Source organism: Mercenaria mercenaria, chromosome 5 (genome assembly GCF_021730395.1).
Source record: "Mercenaria mercenaria strain notata chromosome 5, MADL_Memer_1, whole genome shotgun sequence".
Taxonomy (NCBI): Eukaryota; Metazoa; Mollusca; class Bivalvia; order Venerida; family Veneridae; genus Mercenaria; species Mercenaria mercenaria.
Genome location: NC_069365.1, coordinates 7,740,358 through 7,763,576, shown reverse-complemented (window position 1 = coordinate 7,763,576; position 23,219 = coordinate 7,740,358). Strand labels below are relative to the sequence as shown.

Here is a 23,219-nt window from a genome sequence, read left to right as displayed (position 1 = left end):
CGTGAAATCGTGAATTCGTGAAATCGTGAATTCATGAAGGGCAAATTGTGAATTCGTGAATTCATGAAGTGGAAATCGTGAATTCAGGGAGCAGAAATCGTGAAATCGTGAATTCATGAAGTGGAAATCGTGAAATCAAGAAATCGTGAAATCGTGAAATCAAGAAATCGTGAAGTTTTTTCGTGAAATCGTGAATTCGTGAAATCGTGAATTCATGAAGTGGAAATCGTGAAATCAGGAAGCAGAAATCGTGAATTCGTGAATTCATGAAGTGGAAATCGTGAAATCATGAAGCAGAAACCGTGAAATAATGAAGTTGAAATGTCACCACGGGTCTTTCATATATTACAAAACATTACATAGTATCACAACATGATCAAATAAAAGTACAGGAATACAACATATAGAAAGATGTATACTGATATATGCTATTAAATACTAAGGCAGATACTATTCAATTAAGCATGGTAAGTAAAACAGCATTATCACTATATTGCTGAACTCAAAGCATACTATGAGTGTCTAATGTAAATTTGAAGGTTTGTGCGAGTACTAACTTTTCATCACTTGTCGCCGATTTGTTTTTGCATTGATATGCCTTTCTCCATATACACAGGCAAACGTTTTACTGTATTTATTCACGCTGCCTGGATGATATTCTTACTTATGGATAATTTGTTATGTTATTGTTGTCTGTCTGTTTGTTGTTTTCAGGGGGCGGGTTTGGCGGCGGGGTGCGCAAATTGTTGATATATATATATATATATATATATACAACTTGATAGATTATAACAATCAAATAATTTGATATTTGTCTTTGGACCGCTCCGTTTCAGCACACCCTCATTGTCCTGTTGCTTGCAGATTTTCTGCAAACGCACTGAATATAGTTTTACGCAAGCATTTCCGTGTTTTACGTATCGTGCCTTTTTTAAGATTCACTAGACAGGAATAACAGTGGTTAAACTGTTCTAGAACTTTAGAACATAGAGTGGGTGGTGTGCGCGCAACCGGGTTTAACTTCACACGGCCCATTGTCACTGACGGTTCGCATGCATTGCCCAATTATATTCTTTTGTTTGTATTTTGTTCTTGTCTAATTTTTATTTCTTTTATGCCTATAGTATACACATACATACCAACGTTGGTGTATGGATGCTACGTTCTTATTGATTATAGGTCGTTATTCCTATTGGATATTGTCTTTGTTGTATTAGAAGGAAGACATTTTTGACGTTCCATAAGAGTACGCTCTACAGTGTTTTGGTGTATTTACCTTGAAAACGGTGGAAATCCGCATACTAAAATATACATAATAACTCCAGCTGCCCACACGTCCACTTTCGCACCATACCTAAAATGCGTATAAATGTTTTTAAGTTAAACTTTGATTTATGCAAAGGCCCATTGTTCAGATTACATATTTGTCATAAAAATACATTATTAATCTTGTGCCAATGTTTCAGTGGAAGCAATATTTTAAAGAACATCATTAGACTTTTTAAAAAAGAGGAAAGGAGTATTCATTGGCACACAAAACCATGTATATTTGAAATAATACTATTAAAAGCCGTTTCCGTTAACACCATTGGCATTGTGTGTATGATACTTCGCAGAGGAGAAATAATTAAAAAGATATTATGTTTTCAAGACAAAACTGTCACACTGCTTAAATCTTGCCGATATCAGACTTATCTTCTACATATCAGACAAGGAACTGCCATGAATACAAAACACACTTGATTTATTCTTGATTTTAATCACAAGCCATTCTTTCTACCGATGGTTTGTGTAAACGTAACAACGAGACAATGCACCAAAAACTGTTTTGAAAAGCAGTCAGTACCATTTTGTATTTATTATCAAATAGCAGATATAACTCTAATGGATACAATGGCATAAAGGGGGCCTCCTTGGCCCAGTGATTAAGGTCGAAATATCTCTAGGGTTGTACAATGGAATCGTCCAGTTGGCTCCTCACTGCTGTAGGTTCGAAACATCTCTAGGGTTGTACAATGGAATCGTCCAGCTGGCTTACGGAGTGTCAGTGGTATATATACACAGGTACCCTGTCATGCTGAAGTAATACACTGAGAGGCACCTGAGGTCTTTCTCCACTACGCAAAGTGGAAAGTCGCCACATGACCCACAACAGTGTCGGTGTGACGTTAATCACAAACTTCATTATATCATGTAAGACATGTACCCTGTTTCTGATAAAATCTCCGGTGCAACATATGTAGGTGTACCACAAACTGTATACAGAGTCTCGGTGCAGTCTGTTGCAAGACCAAAATCGCCAAGCTTTAAAGATTTAGTGCCGTCACCGTGGTCACAGACCTAGATAGATATGAAAGAATTGTGTGTTCTCAATGTAGATCTAGTCGCAGTTGAATAAAAAACATGTACTTCTAAAATATTTGCAACAGCTTTAAACTTTAAAGTTTAAGGTGAACATGAAAATTATAAAATTCTTCTGTCATATCAACACATCATTTTGTTATAGACAGATATGTTAGACGCGCTATTATACTTCTACGGAGGGATTATAGTGTTATACATAACACAGACCATATACGGTCACACCATATGTTATAAACAGAGGAACGCCATAAACTTGCTTTGAAAAATCAGGTCTATATATTATGAAATTAAAATGGTCGTCCAAGTTTAAAATCCTAGAATGAAGTTACTTAAGAGGAGGTAGTTAAATGAAATTACTGTAAAAACTAGTTTTGCAAGACAGCATTTTGTCATTTTTTGTTTGAAATACGATCCTTCCTTATCTTCAAACGATCAAATGAATGTTCACCTTTGCGAATTGTTCCATGAAATTTAAATGTAATCAAATATCGGAAAATGGAACAAACCAGTAAATTTTCCGGCTTCACGTCCCTGTGGACAATATTATTGCTGTGAAGGTAGTCGAGTGCACAAGCTAGATTAAACACCATTGCACATGCATCCTTTTCTGTGTATTTGGTTGCCATGGATATTGCATCAAATAAGTCTCCGCCCTAGAATGTAAAAAAATCCGTTGAATGGCACATTAAGATATTTTACAATATCGATTTCGAAGAACAAGTTTCAAGTTTTCCCCGTTCCATTATAAAACGCAAGATTAAGCATTTCTCTAAATTTGTCTCCAATGCAACTGTAAGATAATCTTATCGTGAAAATGGATCCCCTTTGATATCTATTACTAAACACCAAAGAAAATTAGAGAGAAAAAAATGATGTTTGAAAACAATAAGTCGTTTTCTTCCTTTTGCGACATTCAGGACATTTTGTGATACAGTTATATATCAATAGTTCTAAAGTGTCTTTTGTTTTGCACATTAAAGAAAGTATTTGTTATTAGTGCGGAGACTCCGAACCATCCAGGGTTGCATAACTTGCAGTAACGCAGATGGTGTAACACTTAGATCTTGACAGATTTAATACAAATCTGACCATGCGAAAAGTTGGAATCCAATTATGTTCAGTTTTTGTCACCTGTGCACTATATTCATCTTAGGTAATTCGATGCCGAGTTTCATTTACGGTACGAACTCTCCTGTGAGATAATTTACAACACACTGGCTGAGGGGTTATCTGTATTTTAGAGCACATATTTACCTTCACAAGCTCTATGACCAGGAACAATTCTGTATGAGAGTCGAATTCCTCGATTAATTCTACAATATTTGGATGTTTCACCTTCTTCAATATTTCCACTTCATTTTGTATCATATGCTCCTACAAATAAAACGAAGTTTATTTAAGAAATAATTATAGCAAAAGAGTGTTTTAACACTATGTATGCACGATGGGCGGTTATACGTCGGGCTCAATAATTTCACGAGGGCGCAGCCCGAGTGAAATTATTTGTACGACGTTATGCTGCCCGATTGTATAAATAGTGTTAAAACACACTGTTTTGGTATAAATGTTTTCGATTCTAATATGACCTTAATTAATATAAAATAGTAGATAAAATGTAGAAGCGCTCTTTCTTGGTCGCAACAAAAACATTGACATCACTGCACGTTAACGTGACGTCATTCTAGCGTAAGAGTGCTTAAACAGAGAAAAGTATATTAGAATACCATAATAATTTTATATCCGCTAATAATTATTTTAAGTTCGACCTGCTTGTTTGCATTCGGCGGTACAAATATTCATTGAATAGAATTTGGGACAATATAATTTCATGTATTCTATAGGCCCTATCTGATATTTCTGTGTGGGTACAAAGAAATCTAATAATCTAATAGACATTAAATAATAACATAACAGTTTTACCTTTCCCCTGCATTTCTCTTTTTCAATTATCTTCAAAGCATAACGTTTGTTTGTTCGTCTGTAAAAATATACGTGTACTTGTGATTTAGAGTGAAAATGCAGAAAGAAACGAAAATCCTAAAAAAAAGAGCAAAACAAATCTACATTCGAGCTGTCTGTAAGCAACTTAGCACCCTTATAATGCCCCATGAATCTCAATCATCCCACGTGTAGCTTTTTGGCCAAAATGAGCATCTAGTAATAAAAAAAGAGAAGATTAAACATTAACATATAAAAACTTCAAAGGTTTTTTTTTTTCAAGAATTATTTTTCTAAACAAATCTTTGGTGGGAGGGGGTCTAAAATTGGTTTATTTTTTTTAATATCGCCTATTTTCAGCTATTTTCCGTCAGCGTATATAAAGACATTTTGCTTCTTTCTAACAGCTGACTGTCTGAAACTATTTCTAATTTTTACTGATATTTTTGACAAAAGTCTCATGTACAGTTTTTGACCATATATTAGTAGGAAACAAATATGTACGAGTTTTACCGTTATAGTCACATTTAAATGGGAAAGGTAGATTGTCGATTCATTATTTATATAAATAGTTAGTACTAACAATGAAAGATAAAGTAAAATCATGATGTATCACAAATTAATCAGGTCAACTTACTTGTGTATACTTTCTTTCACAATAGAGAAGTTCCCTTCTCCTATCTTCTTTCCTATCTCATAGGTCTGTGCAAGTGTCGGCGGACCTCCTTGGAACTCCTCTGCAAAGGATATGATCGTATGAAGGTCTTACTTTGTCAATTAAGTATAAAAAATATTGGAGGCGACGACTTCGGCGGGTACGTGAGCTGACACTGCAGAGCATTATTTTCAACATCGTTTTTTCTTGAGTTTCTAAGTTCACAAAATACTTTTAATGTGACCGGAAATCTAGTCTCTTGAATGATTCAATGATGCCCGTAAAAACATTAGCTTTCTAATATGGCAATAAAATTCTTCATATTTAGAAACTAATTACAGCTTAGGAGTTTCAGTTAGAAATTTTGAGCATGATAATTACCAATGTCTCATAGATATGATTATGTCTCAACGTTTAATGTCAAGCCTTAGTAGTATAAGAAAGGATGGTGCGAGGACATATCTGACCCCACTTGACATATGACCCTTGGTCAGGACTGACCAATGCCAGACAATTAAAAAAAAGAAAAAAAAGATTTTAACAAATTATTGTTAAAACCTATAGTAAAATATGATTAAACACTTCTACCAAATATTTGCCAAAATCCTGCCAAGTGGCAGCAATGTGGCAGTCGCTGCCAACTTGACAAACTTTTGGCAGAACGTTGGCAAACACAAATTCAACCAATCAAAAGCCTGCCATTTTTCTGCCAAGTGGCAGCAATGTGACAATGTCTGCCAACTTGGCAAACTTTTGGCAAACTTTTGGCAGATTATTTTTATTGATAAAATGTAAAGGTATTTGATTTTATTTTCAATTAGTAAGTATATTATTAGGGTACACATAGTAATTAAAACTTTAATTAAACTTTTAATCCAAAAGTCTGTTTCCATCATAAGATACAGGTTCATCCGATATGTAGAATCTAATGTAACTACCCATCAAAAGCATAAATGTTACTTCTGTAGATGCTGAATCCTCATAAGGATGAATATCAAACATTGTTCCTTGTTTTAGATAAACTTTAATTTTTTTCTTATACATAGATATTAACTTATCAGTGTCAAAGTCCTCAGCTGCCTCAGCTGTTATATTTACATTATCAAATATATCAAAAAATAAAACATCATCCTGAGGTCTATAATTCCGCCACCTAAATATAAAATGTGATATTGGGCTTTTAGTCGGTTTATCCGGTTCACCTAAAGAGCTCGTACCCTTTAATAAAATCTTAATATCTATTATATAAGTTCCGGTTTTTCTGACTATAAACACACCACTCAAAAGCATATCTAGTACATCTATTTTATATTTTTGGTCTATGAGTATAAAATCTTTATAATCTACGATAATTCCAGGTCTTACTTCAAATTCATTTAAATAATTCAAACCGGCCATATTTTCATATGTTGAATGTATCCAGGCACCACGACGGTCAAAATACTTTTTCATTTGTATGTAATCAAAAGTATGATTATAATAGTATTCAAAGAGAAACACTTCATGTCTCACTTCCTCTACCCTTTTTTCTATTTTCCTGTCTTTCTTTTTAAGTTTAAGAATTATTTCAGCTAAATCATCAAGTCGTTTTGTTATGGCAACTTCAGAAGCAGATAAATTGTCAACAGTATTCTTTGTTCTAGCTAATTGTGTTTCTTGTTTTAAGAAAGCATCTTTTACTTCTATAATTTTTTCCCAATTATTAGAAATTTTTTCATCATTAGTGGTAATTTCTTCAACATTAGCTGTTATTGCTTTAGTATTAGCAGTAATTACTTGGGTATTAGCAGTGATTGATTCTCCTTGTTTAGCTGATATTTTAACTGCAGAGTTAAGATCATTTATTATTTTTTTAATTTTATCATTAAATTTATCATTAAATTCATTAATATCTTTTTGTAATAAACCTTTAAGTTTACTTAACTCTTTGTACTTGCTATTGTGACGTGCATCAACATTATTAATCAGATCTACAAGTTGTTTCTTCAAATTTTCTAGCTGATAATTAACTGTGTTAATTGCTTCAGTATTAGCAGTAATTGCTTCAGTATTAGCAGTAATTAACTCTCCTTGTTTAATTGATTTTTCAACTACAAAGTCCAGTTCATTTTTATGTTCTTCAACTTTAGCATTAAGCTGCGTCATATCTTCTTGTAATTTTTTTGTAATATTACTTAAGTCTGCATACTTTAAATTATGACGGTTGTCAACAATACTAATCCAATTTCGAATTTGTTTTTTAAAGTCATCTATTTTAGAATTAATTTCTTTTTTAAAATCCTCTAATGCTGTATCATGATCATCACCTCTTTGTGAAGCTGCCTTTTCCAATTCAGATTTATATTCTGCAAGTTTATTTGAAATTAATTCTAATAAATCTTTATGCTTTTTTTCAGTTTCAGTATTTAGTTTATTTATTTCTGTTCTGATTTCTAACTGATACATATTTTGTAACTTTTTCTCAGCTTCAATAATCTTGTCTTTTAGTTCTTCATGTTTAATCATACTATCTTTTAATTCTTGAATTTGGGTGAATAAAATGTTTAAATTAACTCGAAATACTTCTTTTATGTTATCATCTGTCAAATCTGATTTCTCTTCAAGTTCTTTAATAGAATCAACCATAGCTTTCATTTCTTCTTCAATTTTACCTTGTAATTCAACTATTAATAATGAATTCTTTTTAAAATCTTTTGTTAATTCTTCAATATTCTTTACTTCTGCTTCTAGTGTTTGTTTTATACTTTTGACATCTTCAAGTTTATAGTTATCTATTACACTTTGAACTTTTTAAACATAAATCGTCTTGAAACTACATCGGTGGATTTATCTGGATTTCCTAAGTTGATTATTTTATTACCTCCCATATCTAATGCTCTATTCATTGTGTTATCAAGTTCCTTATTTTTATGAAGATACAATTCCATGTCCTTTCTAAGCTTTTTATATTGTTTTTTAGTAGCATAATCACTTAAATCAATATCAAATTTAACTTTACTTACACTTTCAGTTTCACTTATTTGTTTTGTATCATTAAAAACTCCCATTATATATTACCAGTAAAGTTTTTTCTTAAAAACTTCCTTGGTTTGTCAATATATAAGAAATCATATTTTTGATTTGTTGCATTAGCAAAAGTATCACGATCTATATTTTGTTCATTACAAATCATATCATTTTCTCGTTTACCTGGACTTTCAAATAAAATATAATGTGAACAGTTAATTCAAATATCTTTTGGTGTTTTATAGTAAGACTGACTTAAATAAATAACACAACAGTTTTTGTGACGTCCTTGAATAAAGTATTTTGTTATTTCATTTTGAACTTTTTTATCTTCACATACAAAATCATCAAATATTACTACTTTTTGTTTTTCTGATTCAAGATTCTCACAAGGTTCAATTTGGTTGGGATCAGCTGAATATTCAAGTATTTCATTTGGATCTACTTTAATTTTTTTTGCAATTTGACTTAAGTTGTTAATTAAATCTTGATATTTAGATTGTTCTAAGTTTTTAGCATACAAGTATAATTTATCATAATATATAAGAGGTTTTCGAAGTATATGCATTAATGTATTTGTTTTTCCAGATCCAGAAGATCCACATATTAACATTCTAAAACATGAATCTGGCATAAAAGGATAAAATTGTTTAAAGTTATTGGATTTATCACTTTTTGTATCATAATTTGGAATTTCCATTTATATAATATTACATTATTTTACAATATCTTACATTATCTTACATTATTTTACATTATTTTACATTATCTTACATTATTATAAATATAAATGCAATCGAAACTTAATGCAATAAGAATAAGAAAAAAATTAGTCGGACAAAAGATGAGAGCTCTTAGAGAAGAAATAATGAGAGAAAAAATAAGAAAAGCTACAAATCGGGATATGTATACTGAAATTTATAAACCAATTACTGAAAAAATAGAAAGTCAAAAAGAACAATTATCAAGTCAGTTAAAAGCATTACCTGGAATTAAGGAGCAATTAGCGTTACTTCCAAAAAGTTTTGTTGATAAAATAAAAGAAGTAGAACAACAACAAAAATTGGCAGAGATAACGGAAGAACAACCACCTCCGGGACTACAACAACCATTACAACCATTACCGCCGGAAGATACTATAGGTTTGGAAGAGCTATTCCGAGAACCAATGCGATTAATACCACCGAAAGATCATATGGGTTTGGATGATGAAGATGATGTGTTTGAATACACTAGAGAATTTCCTGAAGAATCAGAAGAAGAATTTGTGGCAAATTTAGATGTAAATATTGATAAAGATATAATATCAAAATATGAATTGCCCACATTATCAGAGTTAGTAATAAACAAAAATAAAGATGATTGGATAAAAACAAAAAAAGAGGTTACCAAGAAATTAAAGGGCTTTACTTATGATATAAATAAATATAGTAAAGAAAACCCAGATGAAATAATTGAATTTACAAATGCAGAACCTACGACTGCAGGTGAGTATGTTTCGGAGTTAGAATTACATAGAGAAAATTTTAGAAGATATGGTAAACGCTTATCAAAAATGATTAATGACTCAGAGGTATTTAGTGGAAAAGGAATAAAATATCATAACCCATATAAAGTTTCACCAAATGGACAATATGGTAATTTAATTATTAACTTAAATAAACTTTATGGTCAAAATAAGTTAATTGCTAAGGATAGAATAACTGGAAAAGAAGTAATTAACACTAAAGTAGATGATGATTTGATTGATTTGATTAATAAAAGATATAACAATAATAAAACACATTCAATTCATTCAATAAAAATATTCAAAGAATTAACAGAAAAATCAGGATTACCTATCAATAAAAGATCTATGAAATTTAAAAAAGTAATTAGGGGACAGGGTTATGACGTTTGTCCATGTAATCCAAAAGAATTGGTTAATGACTTGGAGTTAATTTGTGGTTCAATTGATGCTGGAAATAATAATGAAGAACTAAAAAATGAAGGTATTAGAATAATTGATGAACTATTAAAAATGAATTCACTCTTACCAGAACAACATGAAAAGTTATATAAAAATTATTTTTCTTGAATTTGCATTTTTATTAAAAAGATATGTTTAATAATTATATAAATGGAACAAAAAATAGTATTAAGTTCTGAAACAGTTAAAGATAATAAAAATACTCCGAGTGATTTTACAATCAGATTTAGTCGTTCTTTAATTTTAGATAAAAATAAAACTTATGTTGTTGCTTTGGATAGTATTAACACTATGACCTATTCTTGGCATAATATTAGTGATGAATACGACAATAAAAGAATTCGTTACAATAATGGTAAAGAATGGAAAGATATTATATTTACAAATGGTTCTTACAGTTACACAGATATTAATAATTATATTAGAGAAACATTAATAAGTAATGATGATTTTGAATTTAATAAATCAGAAATTGCTCCAATAAGTTTGGAATTTGATTTAAGTAGTTTTAAGATTTTGATTTCAATTACAGATAATTTTATGTTGGATTTAAGAATGTCAAATTTTCATACATTGCTTGGATTTGAGAAAAAAGCATTGAGAAATACCGAATGGGGAACTACAACACCAAATATAACTAATTCTGTGGATACAATTTACATTCATTGTGATCTTATTGATAATTCACTTGTTGATGGTAATTTCAGTGATATTATCTATGCTTTAAGTACTGCAGATTTAACAAGAGCTTATCCATTTACAAAAGAACCACAAAGAGTTGGATATTCTGAAATTAATAAATATATTATAAATTCAATTAGAATATATATTACAGATGTATTTGGTAGAATAATTAATTTTAATGAAGTTGAAACAAGTTTTACACTAATTTTAAAAGAAATTAATTAAAACTAAAGTTTTAAAACTTTAATTATGAAATTATAAATTTTAGTTTTATATAATGTACAAAAAAGTTTATGACAAAAATAAAGGAATATTTATTTATGTTGATGCTCAGACCAAAGAAGAAATCATACACGGAACAGGTATCTTTGACACTTTAACGAAATTGTTTTCAAGCGGAGTTGCATCTTCAATTGGCACAGCTGGAAAAAAAGCTTTGGAAACAGCAGGAAAAGCAGCACTTGAAAGTGGAACAAAAAAGGTTGGAACAGAAGTTGGAAATTTAGCTGCTGATAAAATTGTTGAAAAACTTAAAAAGAAACCTGCTCCGGCAGTTGGTAATTTAATTGCCAAGGAATTACAAGAAAAGAATAATAGTAAAAATAATAAAAATAATAATAAAAATAATAAAAATAATAATGAGGAGGATATTGATATAAGATTAAATAGATTATTGTCAGGATCTGGAACTTCAGCTCGACAAAAACGTATTAACAGATTAATTTATAAAAACTAAAGTTTTAACTTTAATAAAAAAAAATAAAAACTAAAATAAAAACTAAAATAAAAACTAAAATAAAAAAATAAAATAATATATAATATATACATGTTTAGAACAAAACAATATTGTGAAAGATATGAATTAACTCCTATTCAATTAGATACAGCTTTAATATCTGTCCTGGGAAATAATGTTAAGCAACAAAAAAACGGATATCACTTTACAATTAATGATAGAAGCTCATATTTTGATTGGTTTAATGGTTATTTTGAAGTAAGTTTTAAAGTAAATAAGCTTGCTGATGGTGCTGAGTATGATGGAGCCCAAATCGCTCTAATTAATAATGCAGCTTCATTAATTGATCAGTTAGTGGTTAAACAAAATGGAAAAATTGTTTATGATTGTAATAATTTATACAAAGTAATAAATGTAAAGAGTTTGGTTGAACTATCTGAAGATTATGCAAAATCAACTGGAACAAATGAATTTATCTATTTAGATACTACTGCTACTGCTGCTGCTGATGATAATTCAGGTTTTAAATTTAGAAATGAATTAATCAAGGGTAATAAAGAGGTAAATGCTAAAATTCCATTAAATAATTATTCATTTTTTCAGGGTTTAGAAACTAATATTTTACCTCCAAGTCAAATTCAAATAACACTACAGCTGACAGATGATGATGAATTAATTTTTAGAGCTGGCGGAGACCCAGGTAGGGTAATTGTAACAAAATTAATTCTATGGGTTCCACGTTTGGTTTTCAATGAATTTGGGTTTGATCTAATTGCTACTGAAAGATTTACAAAAGCAAGATGGTCATACCTTAGGGAAATGGTGACACAATCAACTGATACACAACAAACTAATATAACCTTTAGAATAACGGCTGGTGTAATAAAACCACAACATGTATTTGTTTATTTACAACGACCTGATAAAAGTAATTCACAAGAACATAACCCACATTTATTAGATACATTTAAAATTAATGCAGATAATGATAATTGCATTTTGAGCTCCTGTCGTCTTGAAGTTGGTAATGGAGTTTTTTATCCAGAAACAGAATACACAAGTATATCAAGAATATATGATGATGTAATTAATTATTATTATAAACAAAATAATAAGACTACTGGAAGTCTCTTAAATAGATTTAATTTTAAAAAATTGTTTGGATTTATTCATTTTAACTTGGAATATAAAAAGGAAGTAATAACAGAAGATCCTAAGCATATTACATTAACAGCTAAATTAAATATTCCACCAGCAGCTAATATTCGTGTTTACGCAATTGTATTGTATGAAGAAACAGTTGAAATAAATACTATTGGAAATGAACTTGTCATTGTTTAAATAAAATAAATATAAATTAAATAAAATAAATATAAATTATATAATGACATCAAATTATATTGAATATAAAGTTAACCTTACAGATGGACAAAAGAAAAATTTAGCCCGAGCCTACAACAACAAAACTCCATATAATTTTAGATTAAAACATGAACAATTACATGGAAACTTCCCTTTACTTTTAACAAAAACACAAATTAATCAAATTAAAAAAGCTGTTGCAAATAATAAGGGATTAGAAATTACAATTTCAAAAAGCCAAATGTCCAGTCAAGGTCAAAATGGTGGATTTTTAGGAGCTTTGGCTGGTTTGTTAGGAAAAACAATTCTTCCAATGGCAGCAAAAATAGCTCCAAAAATATTAGCCCCTCTAGGCATTGGAGCCCTTTCTGGATTGGCCAGTACTGGTGTTAGTAAAATACTTGGAAATGGTATGATTTCAGTAGCTAATGATAAGAGAAATATGATATCACCATATCTTACACCTAATCAAAGAAAGCAACTAGTAGGATCTGGAGTGATTAAATTAACACAAAAACAAAAACAAGACGGTGGGTTTTTAGGTATGTTGGCTGCTAGTCTAGGGATACCTTTGATTACATCTTTGTTAAGTGGAAAAGGACTACAGATTGATTCTCAACGAAGACCTTACAGACGAATTCCTATAGTAAAAAAAAATAAAATTTAGTAAAAAAAAAATAAAATTTATAAACAAACCTATTTCTAACTTTGAAATTGAACAATGGGTAAAACAATTAAAAATTAAAAACTTTAGGGGTGTATTTAGTAGAAATAATTTACCAAGAGTGAAACTCTCGGAGACCACAGGTCTACCAAAATTAAAATTAAAAGAAAAGGTTGAATGTGGAATTATAAATTTGGACGACTCTGTTGGTCCTGGAACACATTGGGTTTGTTACTTGAATGCTTTGTATTTCGATCCATTTGGACTTCCTCCGCCGAAAGAAGTAATTAAGTATATACCAAATGTAAAATACAATAATGTTCAATATCAAGACAAAAGAAGTATGCTTTGCGGATATTATTGTTTATTTTTCATTAAAATGTTACAAGATAAAGTACCGTTGTATGATTTATTGTATAAAATACTAAAAATTAATAATGTAAAACAAAATGAACAAACTATTATAAATTATTTTAACCAATAAGGACATGTAAATTAAACTTATTAAAACTGTGTTTTTATTTAACTGGAATAATTAATATAATGGGAATATTCAATAATATAAATGAGAAAGTAAATAAAATAGAAAGACAATTAATAAGAAAACCTCCATTGTTTTTAACATGTTATACCCAAGATACCGATGGTGGATTATTTCAATGGAAAACTGTAAATGCTAGTCCTGGTTTAGTTCAAAATGGTAATAATGTAACAATTAATTTTAATTGCATTTTAATTATTCTTGTTGATGCAATTAAATTAGATAAAGGAGAAGCTAAATTACAAATAAAAAATAAAGAAAATGTAATTCTTCAAAGTTACAATGCAAAAAATAATAGAAATAATGAATCTATTTCTATTAATTATGCAAATGAATTTAAAATAAATGATGTTATTTATATTAATTCTTTAAATGTTATGAATATTCAGTTAACAATTTATGGTTCTATAATTTAAGTTTTAATTTAAGAGCTAATTTAAGTTTTAATTTAAGTTTTAATTTAAGAATTAATTTAAGTTTTAATTTAAGAATAAGCTAATGTATCAATACCATTATCAAGAATATATCTTTTATCGTCATAACATGATAAAGATGTTTTATTTATAACATAACTGGAAAGATTGTGTTTATCAGAACGAATAACTTTAAAGGTGTGATTACTTTGGGTTGAATTAAACAAAGTATCTTTGTAATTTTTATGAACTATTGTTTTCTTAACAACAAGTTTTTTAATTCCTTTACATTTTTTAACATTAACTTCATTTTCTAATAAATATGAATACATTTTACTTCTTAATCCGACAAATTCAACAATGGGAATGCCGGCAGCTTCATCTTTAAATTTTCCAATTACTTTTTTATTATTATCAAAATAAAATTCTGATTTTGGGTTATAATCACTATTATCAAATAAATCTTTGTCCTTATAAAAATCCTCATATGCATCTTTGGTTTTTATTTCATAACATAATGAATCAGTGTCAGTGAATAGTAATTTACAATTACCCTCGTACTTTTCCTTAATATAATTATAAAAATCATACATTAAATATTTTGATAAATCTAGAATGCACATTCCAACATAACAAGGTCTGTTTAATAACAAACTTTCTTTTATTCTATGAATACCAAACAAATTCTTGTTAAACATCGTTGAACTAACAAATGAAGGTTTGGCTATGTATTTTAATAAAATATTTTCATCATGAGTTAATTTAATATTAACCCTCTTGCGTAAATTCTCCATCGTCTTACCGAATACAGAATTGTTCATTAACTTAAAAAAGTCCTTTTCAAATGAATTTTTTGCTTTAGATCTTTTTTGAGTATTAAAATCAATATACTTTTTTAACCAAGGACTTTCGTCAAAAGTTAATATTTTATGTATTTTTGTTACTTTTAACCCTAATTGTGTATATAGTTCAAGATTTTTAAAATGAACTACATAATTTTGTTTTTTCATTAAAGTTGGAACTAATTTTTTTACATTACTTTTTCCTATTTCAAATTCTGTTTTAATATTTTTACTATAATCAGAAAGCCATTGATCTGGTATAATAATTTTTTCAGGAGCTAAAGGATAATCGTTGTGGGTTTTATGTAATTCTTTTGGATATTCAAGATCACATTCAATTATAAAGTTAGTTTTACCTTTTGCAATTAATTTCTTGAATTGTTTTTCAGATATAAATTTAAAGTTTCCAGAGGGTAAAGGTTGACACATGGCCCAACCGTAAAGATTATTGGCGTCGAGGTACATAATGTATTTGCTTTCTTCTTTTGAATCATAATCTTTCATATATTTATTGTTTGCTTTACTATATCTGTTTGAAATATAACTTATTCCTCCTCTCAGTCCCTTTTCAATAAAAAGATACATATCAATATCAGTTATTAAATCTAATTTAATTCCAGTCATTTTTAACATTGCATCCCAAGCTAAACCAGGGCTACTAAAATAATGACAAGGATCTAATTTGTAGTACTCTAAACATAGTTTTCTAAAATTTTCGAATACATCAGCTAAAAGTAATACGTCAGTTTTTAAATATAGATCATGATATTCTCCCATTGTTTTAATTTTAAATTTTTTCCAAACATTTTTAGCATGTTCGTATTCATTATCAGATATGTGTGTTTCATTTAAAATTGAATAAAACTCTTCTTTAGAAGGTAATTCTGTTTCTTTAAATTTTTTAAATGAATCCATGTAATCATATGGATAAACACCTTTTGTTTTTAATAAATTAATATAATCAAATTCTTGAGATAAGTATTTAAATTCTGGAATATTTTTTACTAGGTTATCCAATGATTGAGACATAAATTGGAATGAATCAATAAAGACCAAGTCGGAAATCATAAATGCCATATATCTTTCCATATTGTTAGGAATAACATTAATTTCTTTTTTAAATTTCCCTATTTGTTGCATAATAAAATGACCGTCATAACCTCTTAAATTATGAAAAATAACAGGAATTTTATGTGTTAGTTTAAAATTAATATTACATTCTGAGTGAGCACTTCCTCTGAATTTTCCTGTTATATGACAGTGGTCTCTTACTTTGATTGAATCTTCTATATATTCTTTTTCACAAATATGACAAAACTTTTGTTTTTTAAATTCACTTTCATCTTTTTTAGACATTCTTAGTTCTTTGTTAAAGTGCTCTTTAAATATTTCTTTACAATATTCCTCTTCCTCAAGCATTTTTTCAATAAACTTATAAACTGCATTAGGACCTCTATAAATCTGGGTTGGTTTAGTATATTTATCGTCATAACAACAAACAACTTTATAGCCGTAACCACAATCTATATGATTTTGATATGGTTCAGTAAATGAAGATTCAGTTGATGGTAAAGCAGTTAAAACTTTCTTAGTTATTGATTCAAAATCAGCATAAATTACAAAAGGTACTGCTAAACCTTTATGATAATTTTTAAATTGTACTTTACTTCCCTCTTTTGGCATTTTAACACCTTGGATACCATTAATAGCTAAACAATTTGGTATGTGTTCATTTAATATTCTTTCTTGAGAAAAATGTTGCAGACAGCTTTTACAGAAGTGTTTTTTATTTGCATGTTTTGTTTTATTAAACATTAATTTATTAAAGTCTTTTATCCAAACATAATGTTGGACTACAGTTCTTGAGGGCTTACAGTCATCATCAGTTATTTTATCATTTATTTTATCATTAGTAATTAGCAACATGTCACAGTGTTCTTCGTATTGATATTTTGATATGTACAATGGATAAATACTATTTTCTTCATAACCAAATATATTAAATGATATTTCATTTAAAACTTCAATTTTAGGTATTTGATTTAATGTAACAGGAAACTTTATTCCAGTATAATCAAGATCGTTTATATGTTTTTTATAATTTGAAACTCTTTCAGAATGTTTTGTTACAGGAAATTTGTAAGCTAAATGGCACCATCTAAAACATTCGTTATCATCATTCTTTATATTTATTAATCCTTTCACTGAATTTTGTAATGGTTTTGGTAATTCTAAATAACTTGAAGCAGCCAATGGACTATACTTATATCTATTTATATAATAAGCATCAACTGACTCTATTCTCCAGCCACTTCCTTCAGAAATCCAATTACCAATTCTATTTATTATTTCATCAAAAGCTTGACGTAAAGTTTTTTTTATTTCGTTTGTGTTAATAATTTCTAAAGCCTTTGATTGAAAATAAGCTGATTTATATATTGTATCAGTTTTATCCATTTTTGCAAAAGTTATTTTTAAAACAACGTTTATTTTTATACCTTTTAAAGTTTTAAGTTCAGATTTAAGTATTTCATAAGAGTCGTTTATAGTTAAATATAATTGATTCTTTGGATCTTGTCTATATGTAATTTTAATTTCAAATTTCTTATAATATTGTTTTGTAGATCTCTCAATTTCCATCTATATATTATATTTAGAAAATAAAATTCGTTAAGCAAAAAAGGATTAAAAAAATAATAAAATAAATAAAGTTTTAAATTATCTTTAAGAAGAAATAAAATATTTAAATTTATATCTTTTTCCATTAACTTTTGATATTCCACATTTTACTCGGTTTTCTCCTTTGCAGCACATTGTTATTAACCCAGAATTAATACCAAGGTCTTTAGAAGCTGCATAATTGCTTTTATATGTTTTTCTTCATTAGTATCACAGTCGGTTACAATAACTTTTTTAGGGTTGTTTCTAATATTATTTGGTCTGGGACAATCACATAACTTTTTAAAACTAGAGGTTTTAGTACTCGAGGGTACAGCATTTTCTTCTTCAGTTAATAGACAACCACAGTCCCATTCAAATAAAGTTCTTTTACGAAGATAAGGATCTATAACATTTTGTAATTTATCAATGACATGGTTTTTATATTCATCGCTAACTATTTGATCAAGTTTTGATTTAATAACATTTCTTCTTTTAAGAACTTTCTTATATGAATTTTTATCTGGATTCATTATTTCTCCTAAAGTGCTAGATAATTTTGACATAATCATTCTATCTACCTTTCTATTAACCATCTATATATAATATACTTATAGAAAAAAATCTCTAAAAACACACGTAAAATTTAACACAGCTCTTCTTCTTTTTTACTTTTATATCCGTTAAGTTTAAATTCCTTCATATACGTTTCAAAAGGCATTGAATATTTTTTTTCTTCCTGCATTTCTAATAGTATTGTAAAAATATCCTGAATAACTTGTTTCTCTTCTTCTTTATTTACTTTTCCAATCCGTGCTTTTGTTATTAGTTGTTTTATTTTTTGATGATGTGCTTTTAAAATAAATTTCTTGTCGTCAAGTTTTAGTCTGTTAGTAAATATGGTAATTACTGATGGAACAGCGCCAGCAACTGCTACAAATATAGGAATAGCTGGAACAAGTGCTAATGCAGCTGAACAACCAAAAACACCTGCTGTAATATATAATCCGGTACTTACTCTCCCACAAAATTTATAACTTTTTCTGTAAGCAGCAGCTAGTTTAGTTAAGTGAATGATTAATTGATCTATTGTTTCTATTCCATTATTAGAAATTAAATTTTTATGGACCATTTATATAATATATATTTTAAATTAAATTTCTTTCAATTCACTAAATGGTACCCAACTATTAAATTTTTCATTGTAACCTTTCCATTTTACTAAAGCTTGTTTTTTCTTATAGTCTCGTCTAATAACTTTTTCTATTCTAAAAACTTCTTGTGTAGTAGGTAAAAGTTCTTGTTCATAAAATGAACCTTGAATTATTTCATTATTTAAATCTTTAATAGTGTACGTTCTGGGATTTGTATTATTAATTTATAAAATTATAAATATTTCCTCTGTCCAGTTTGGTGTATATCCTTTTTCAAAATGTCTTTTAAGTTTGCTTAAACGAACTCGATCACCAATTTTTAAATTTTGTTTTACCTTTTTGTATTTTTAAAATCACCATATAAAATAAAGTAAACATACCTTTATTTAAGTTTTTTTTACTAGCTTCGGTTGGTGTCATTTTTATACTAGAATGTTTTGTTTTGTTATATTTATCAACCATATCCTGCAAATTATCTAAATAAGTATAAGTATTATTTGCTGTAAAATATTTCCACATTATTCTTTTAAACTTCTATTAAATCTTTCTATTACTACAGCCTTTCCTTCATTAAATGTATGGTACATATTAATCTTATTTTTATTCAAAAATGATTCAAACTTTTTATTATAAAATTCTTTTCCTTCATCTACCCATAAATTTACTGGTAATCGTCCTTCTAATATTATTTTTTCAAATGCTTCAGTAACAGATTCTCCAGTTTTATTCTTTAATGGAATAACCCAAGCATATTTACTAAATATATCAATAACGGTTAACAAGTACTTTACTCCTTTATTATATTTTGAAAAAGCTTGCATGTCAACTAAATCAGCTGACCAAGTATCATCAATATCATTAACAATCACTCTTCGTTTCTTAAATTTTCTTTTAATTGGTTTGTGTAATTCTTCTGCTAATTCATCGCTCCATGTGATTCCGGGGGTATACTCTACCCCCTTTTCCCGTTTTTTGACTTTTGTTTTTGTCCCAACCCAAGTGTGTATTTCGTTTTAATTATAGGTTTCACAACTAAATGTTTTGAATCTTTTCTCCAAATGTTTTTGATTTAGTTTTATTTAAATTGGAAAGCATTTGCTTATCACATGTACCCTTTTTTTACACCACTGTCATAGCAAAAGTCATGGTCCATACATACTGCATCCAGTTCATTGACAGGGGGTCCATTATCTAGGGGATTTCCTGGCCCACAATAATTATATCCTGGAAGTGTTAAACCTTTCTTAGGTAATAAAGGTAACATTGCTTTGTGAATATCTAAATTACCCCCTGTACTTTTAACAAATTTTGATTTCATTTTTCCACAAGATGAACAAGTAGCCTTTATCATTTTTCTCCCGTTTTTTGTTATAACATAATGAGGATTTATATTATCAGTTAATCTTCTTTCTTTCAAACAATATATTTTATTCTGTAAACTCATCTATATCATATGTATTTAAAATTATTTAAAGACTAATAATGTAGTTATTAATTCAAAATAAGTTTAAATACCTTTACATTTTATCAATAAAAATAATCTGCCAAAAGTTTGCCAAAAGTTTGTCAAGTTGGCAGACACTGCCACATTGTTGTCTCCGTGGCAGAAATTTGGCAGAAATTTAAATATATATGTTTTATCAAATTTAAGTACATTAAATAACTTTGCCAACATTCTGCCAAAAGTTTGAAAGTTGGCAGACATTGTCACATTGCTGCCACTTGGCAGAAAAATGGCAGGCTTTTGATTGGTTGAATTTGTGTTTGCCAACGTTCTGCCAAAAGTTTGTCAAGTTGGCAGCGACTGCCACATTGCTGCCACTTGGCAGGATTTTGGCAAATATTTGGTAGAAGTGTTTAATCATATTTTACTATAGGTTTTAACAATAATTTGTTAAAATCTTTTTTTTCTTTTTTTTAATTGTCTGGCATTGGTCAGTCCTGACCAAGGGTCATATGTCAAGTGGGGTCAGATATGTCCTCGCACCATCCTTTCTTATACTACTAGCCTTGTAACTCTTTAAAAAGAAAGCGTTATGTCCTTTATCAAAATAAGCTGTCGGTACACTGATATAGATATCAGCTAGTACACTGATATAGCTATCAGCTAACCATTCTAAAATTGTGTTTGTTCAACTGATATTCTACTTGATCTATCGTAGTACGTTGACAGGACAAGCAGTGTGTGACAGGACAAGCAGTGTGTGACAGGACAAACAGTGTGTGACAGAAGCAGTGTGTGACAGGACAAACAGTGTGTGACAGGACAGGCAGTGTGTGTGATTCTATGGAGAGTAATTCAAAAAGCAATATATACATCAATATTTTACTTACCTCCATCGGGCCCACTGTACATACGATACTTCGGCTGCAAAGTTACAATGAAAATAAATAGCAAAACAGCATTTCGAATGCATTCTGATGTATTAATTCTAACGTGCATTCCTACAAGAAAAACAAGGGCAAAAGACCAACAGAAAGGGTCACTTTCAGAGAACGCAGTTATCTATACAATCAGCACAAGGACCACATGCAAACGGGGTGTTGTTAATATTAAAATTCGTTACATATAGAGAAAACATGATTAGAAATACAGTAAATTCATATGGTCAAACTGAAATGTGCATTTCCTACGTATTCATTCAGAATAGAGACCAAATACTTCACTAAAAATCCCGACAGCAAATAATCAAGTATATTCTTATAACTTAAACAGTGAGTAATTGTGACAGAATGTAATCATTCATTTTGTTGCTTTCTATCAAAATCACATAAAGACCAGACATTTCCTATTTACTCTCTGCGTCTGATAATGATTGATTGTTTTCAGCAAAAACCGTCTCACTGCCGCAATGTACACAACCTTATCTAGAGAACTGCAGTGAACAATATAAGGGTAAATCAAAGAACAACGGAAGTATGACTGACAGATTACAAAACGATAGATTAACGCTCAATGAGGTTGTACTAGAAAAGCTATTTGTTTTAATATAGCGAGGGTGAGTGGGATAATTCTGTAATTGGTCTTCATATGCCTAAATTATCGATCAGATCAAGACAATTTCACGTCATCCATTCAAAGCATTCTCATTGCACAGAAACACACTTTTGGAGTCTTGCTATCCATGACCTAAATGCTGCAAAGTAAGTCTACCCTTGGTATACTGTTGAGACACTGAATTGCAGCACCAAGGGCATTTCTATTGGCATAGCGTATACCTGCGAGCACTTTCTATGGCAAGGGAACTAAAAAAAGCCACAGGGGCTTACATCAGGAACATAAGGTGGATGCGCAACATGAATTACATTTTCTTATTCTTAGAAAGAATGTTCAATTTGACTTCTGCGGACGGACGCATTGTCATGAATAAGCTGTGTGCCTTTCAAACATTACTTGATTGTTTATTTTGATAGAATGTTTTTTTTTGTTTTATTTTTTTTTTTTGGGGGGGGGGGGGGGGGGGTCTGTGATTACAATTTTTTTATTTTTGCAGCTTTTTGTGAGCAAACTAAACGCTCGAACTTTTGGCCTGTGGGCAGCAGTTTTTTCTTTGTTGCTGCAACAAACCTGCCCGGACGGTTACTGTCTTGAAGATTATTCTAACCGCCTTGAAAGGTTTTAACCCAGGCTATTCTTAACGCCACTACAGAACTACCACGGGTGCGATACAATTAAGAAAAAAAAATCTCTTTGGAGATACCCGCAAAGAAAACCGGGCTTTTATGAAAACCCTCTTAGCGTTTTTAAATACAGCCGCTGTGTACGACAGTCGGTTGTAACTGGATTAATCTGATATGAAACAGGTATGGTTATCAAGTACATGGACATTTCGTCCTGTTATGTACAAGGATTTCTATGGAAGGTCATTAGTGAAATAATTTATTGAATCATCCTCTTAAGTTCTTTGAACCGTCGTAACATACTTAAAAGAATAAATGTTTACAACAGAAATATTGGTAAAACAGTGAATACTTACTGCCGACACCGCCCTCAGCTTCTTTGGTGTTTTTGGTGAACCTCTCGGGCTAAGATAACCACTCTCTGCAGAAAGATATATGATACATTGTTTCATATATCGGCTCAGTGGTTTAAAACATACTTTATACTGGAAATTATTTAATTTATTATTTGAAAAATAATAAACCTGAAAAAATAATAATAACTTTATATATCCTCATGCAAAAAGAGTACAATTTACAACAGTTCTACGTGTGTAGAACTCATCTTACATA

The 23,219-nt window shown here is 29.5% G+C and overlaps 1 protein-coding gene across 3 annotated transcripts in view; it reads right to left on the bottom strand.

Annotated features, from left to right (window-relative positions):
• Nucleotides 1–23,219, bottom strand: part of LOC123556374 (serine/threonine-protein kinase DCLK1-like) — a 49,589-nt gene that overhangs the window by 7,390 nt on the left and 18,980 nt on the right. For all 3 annotated transcript variants that reach the window (XM_053542599.1, XM_053542600.1, XM_045347023.2), the window contains exons 5-12: nucleotides 22,964–23,028; nucleotides 21,321–21,354; nucleotides 4,940–5,039; nucleotides 4,285–4,342; nucleotides 3,619–3,738; nucleotides 2,871–3,017; nucleotides 2,207–2,340; nucleotides 1,277–1,354 (exon numbers count right to left, since the gene is read on the bottom strand). In XM_053542599.1, the coding sequence (XP_053398574.1) occupies nucleotides 1,277–1,354; nucleotides 2,207–2,340; nucleotides 2,871–3,017; nucleotides 3,619–3,738; nucleotides 4,285–4,342; nucleotides 4,940–5,039; nucleotides 21,321–21,354; nucleotides 22,964–23,028 (736 nt within the window). The remainder of the gene's footprint in view (nucleotides 1–1,276; nucleotides 1,355–2,206; nucleotides 2,341–2,870; nucleotides 3,018–3,618; nucleotides 3,739–4,284; nucleotides 4,343–4,939; nucleotides 5,040–21,320; nucleotides 21,355–22,963; nucleotides 23,029–23,219) is intronic.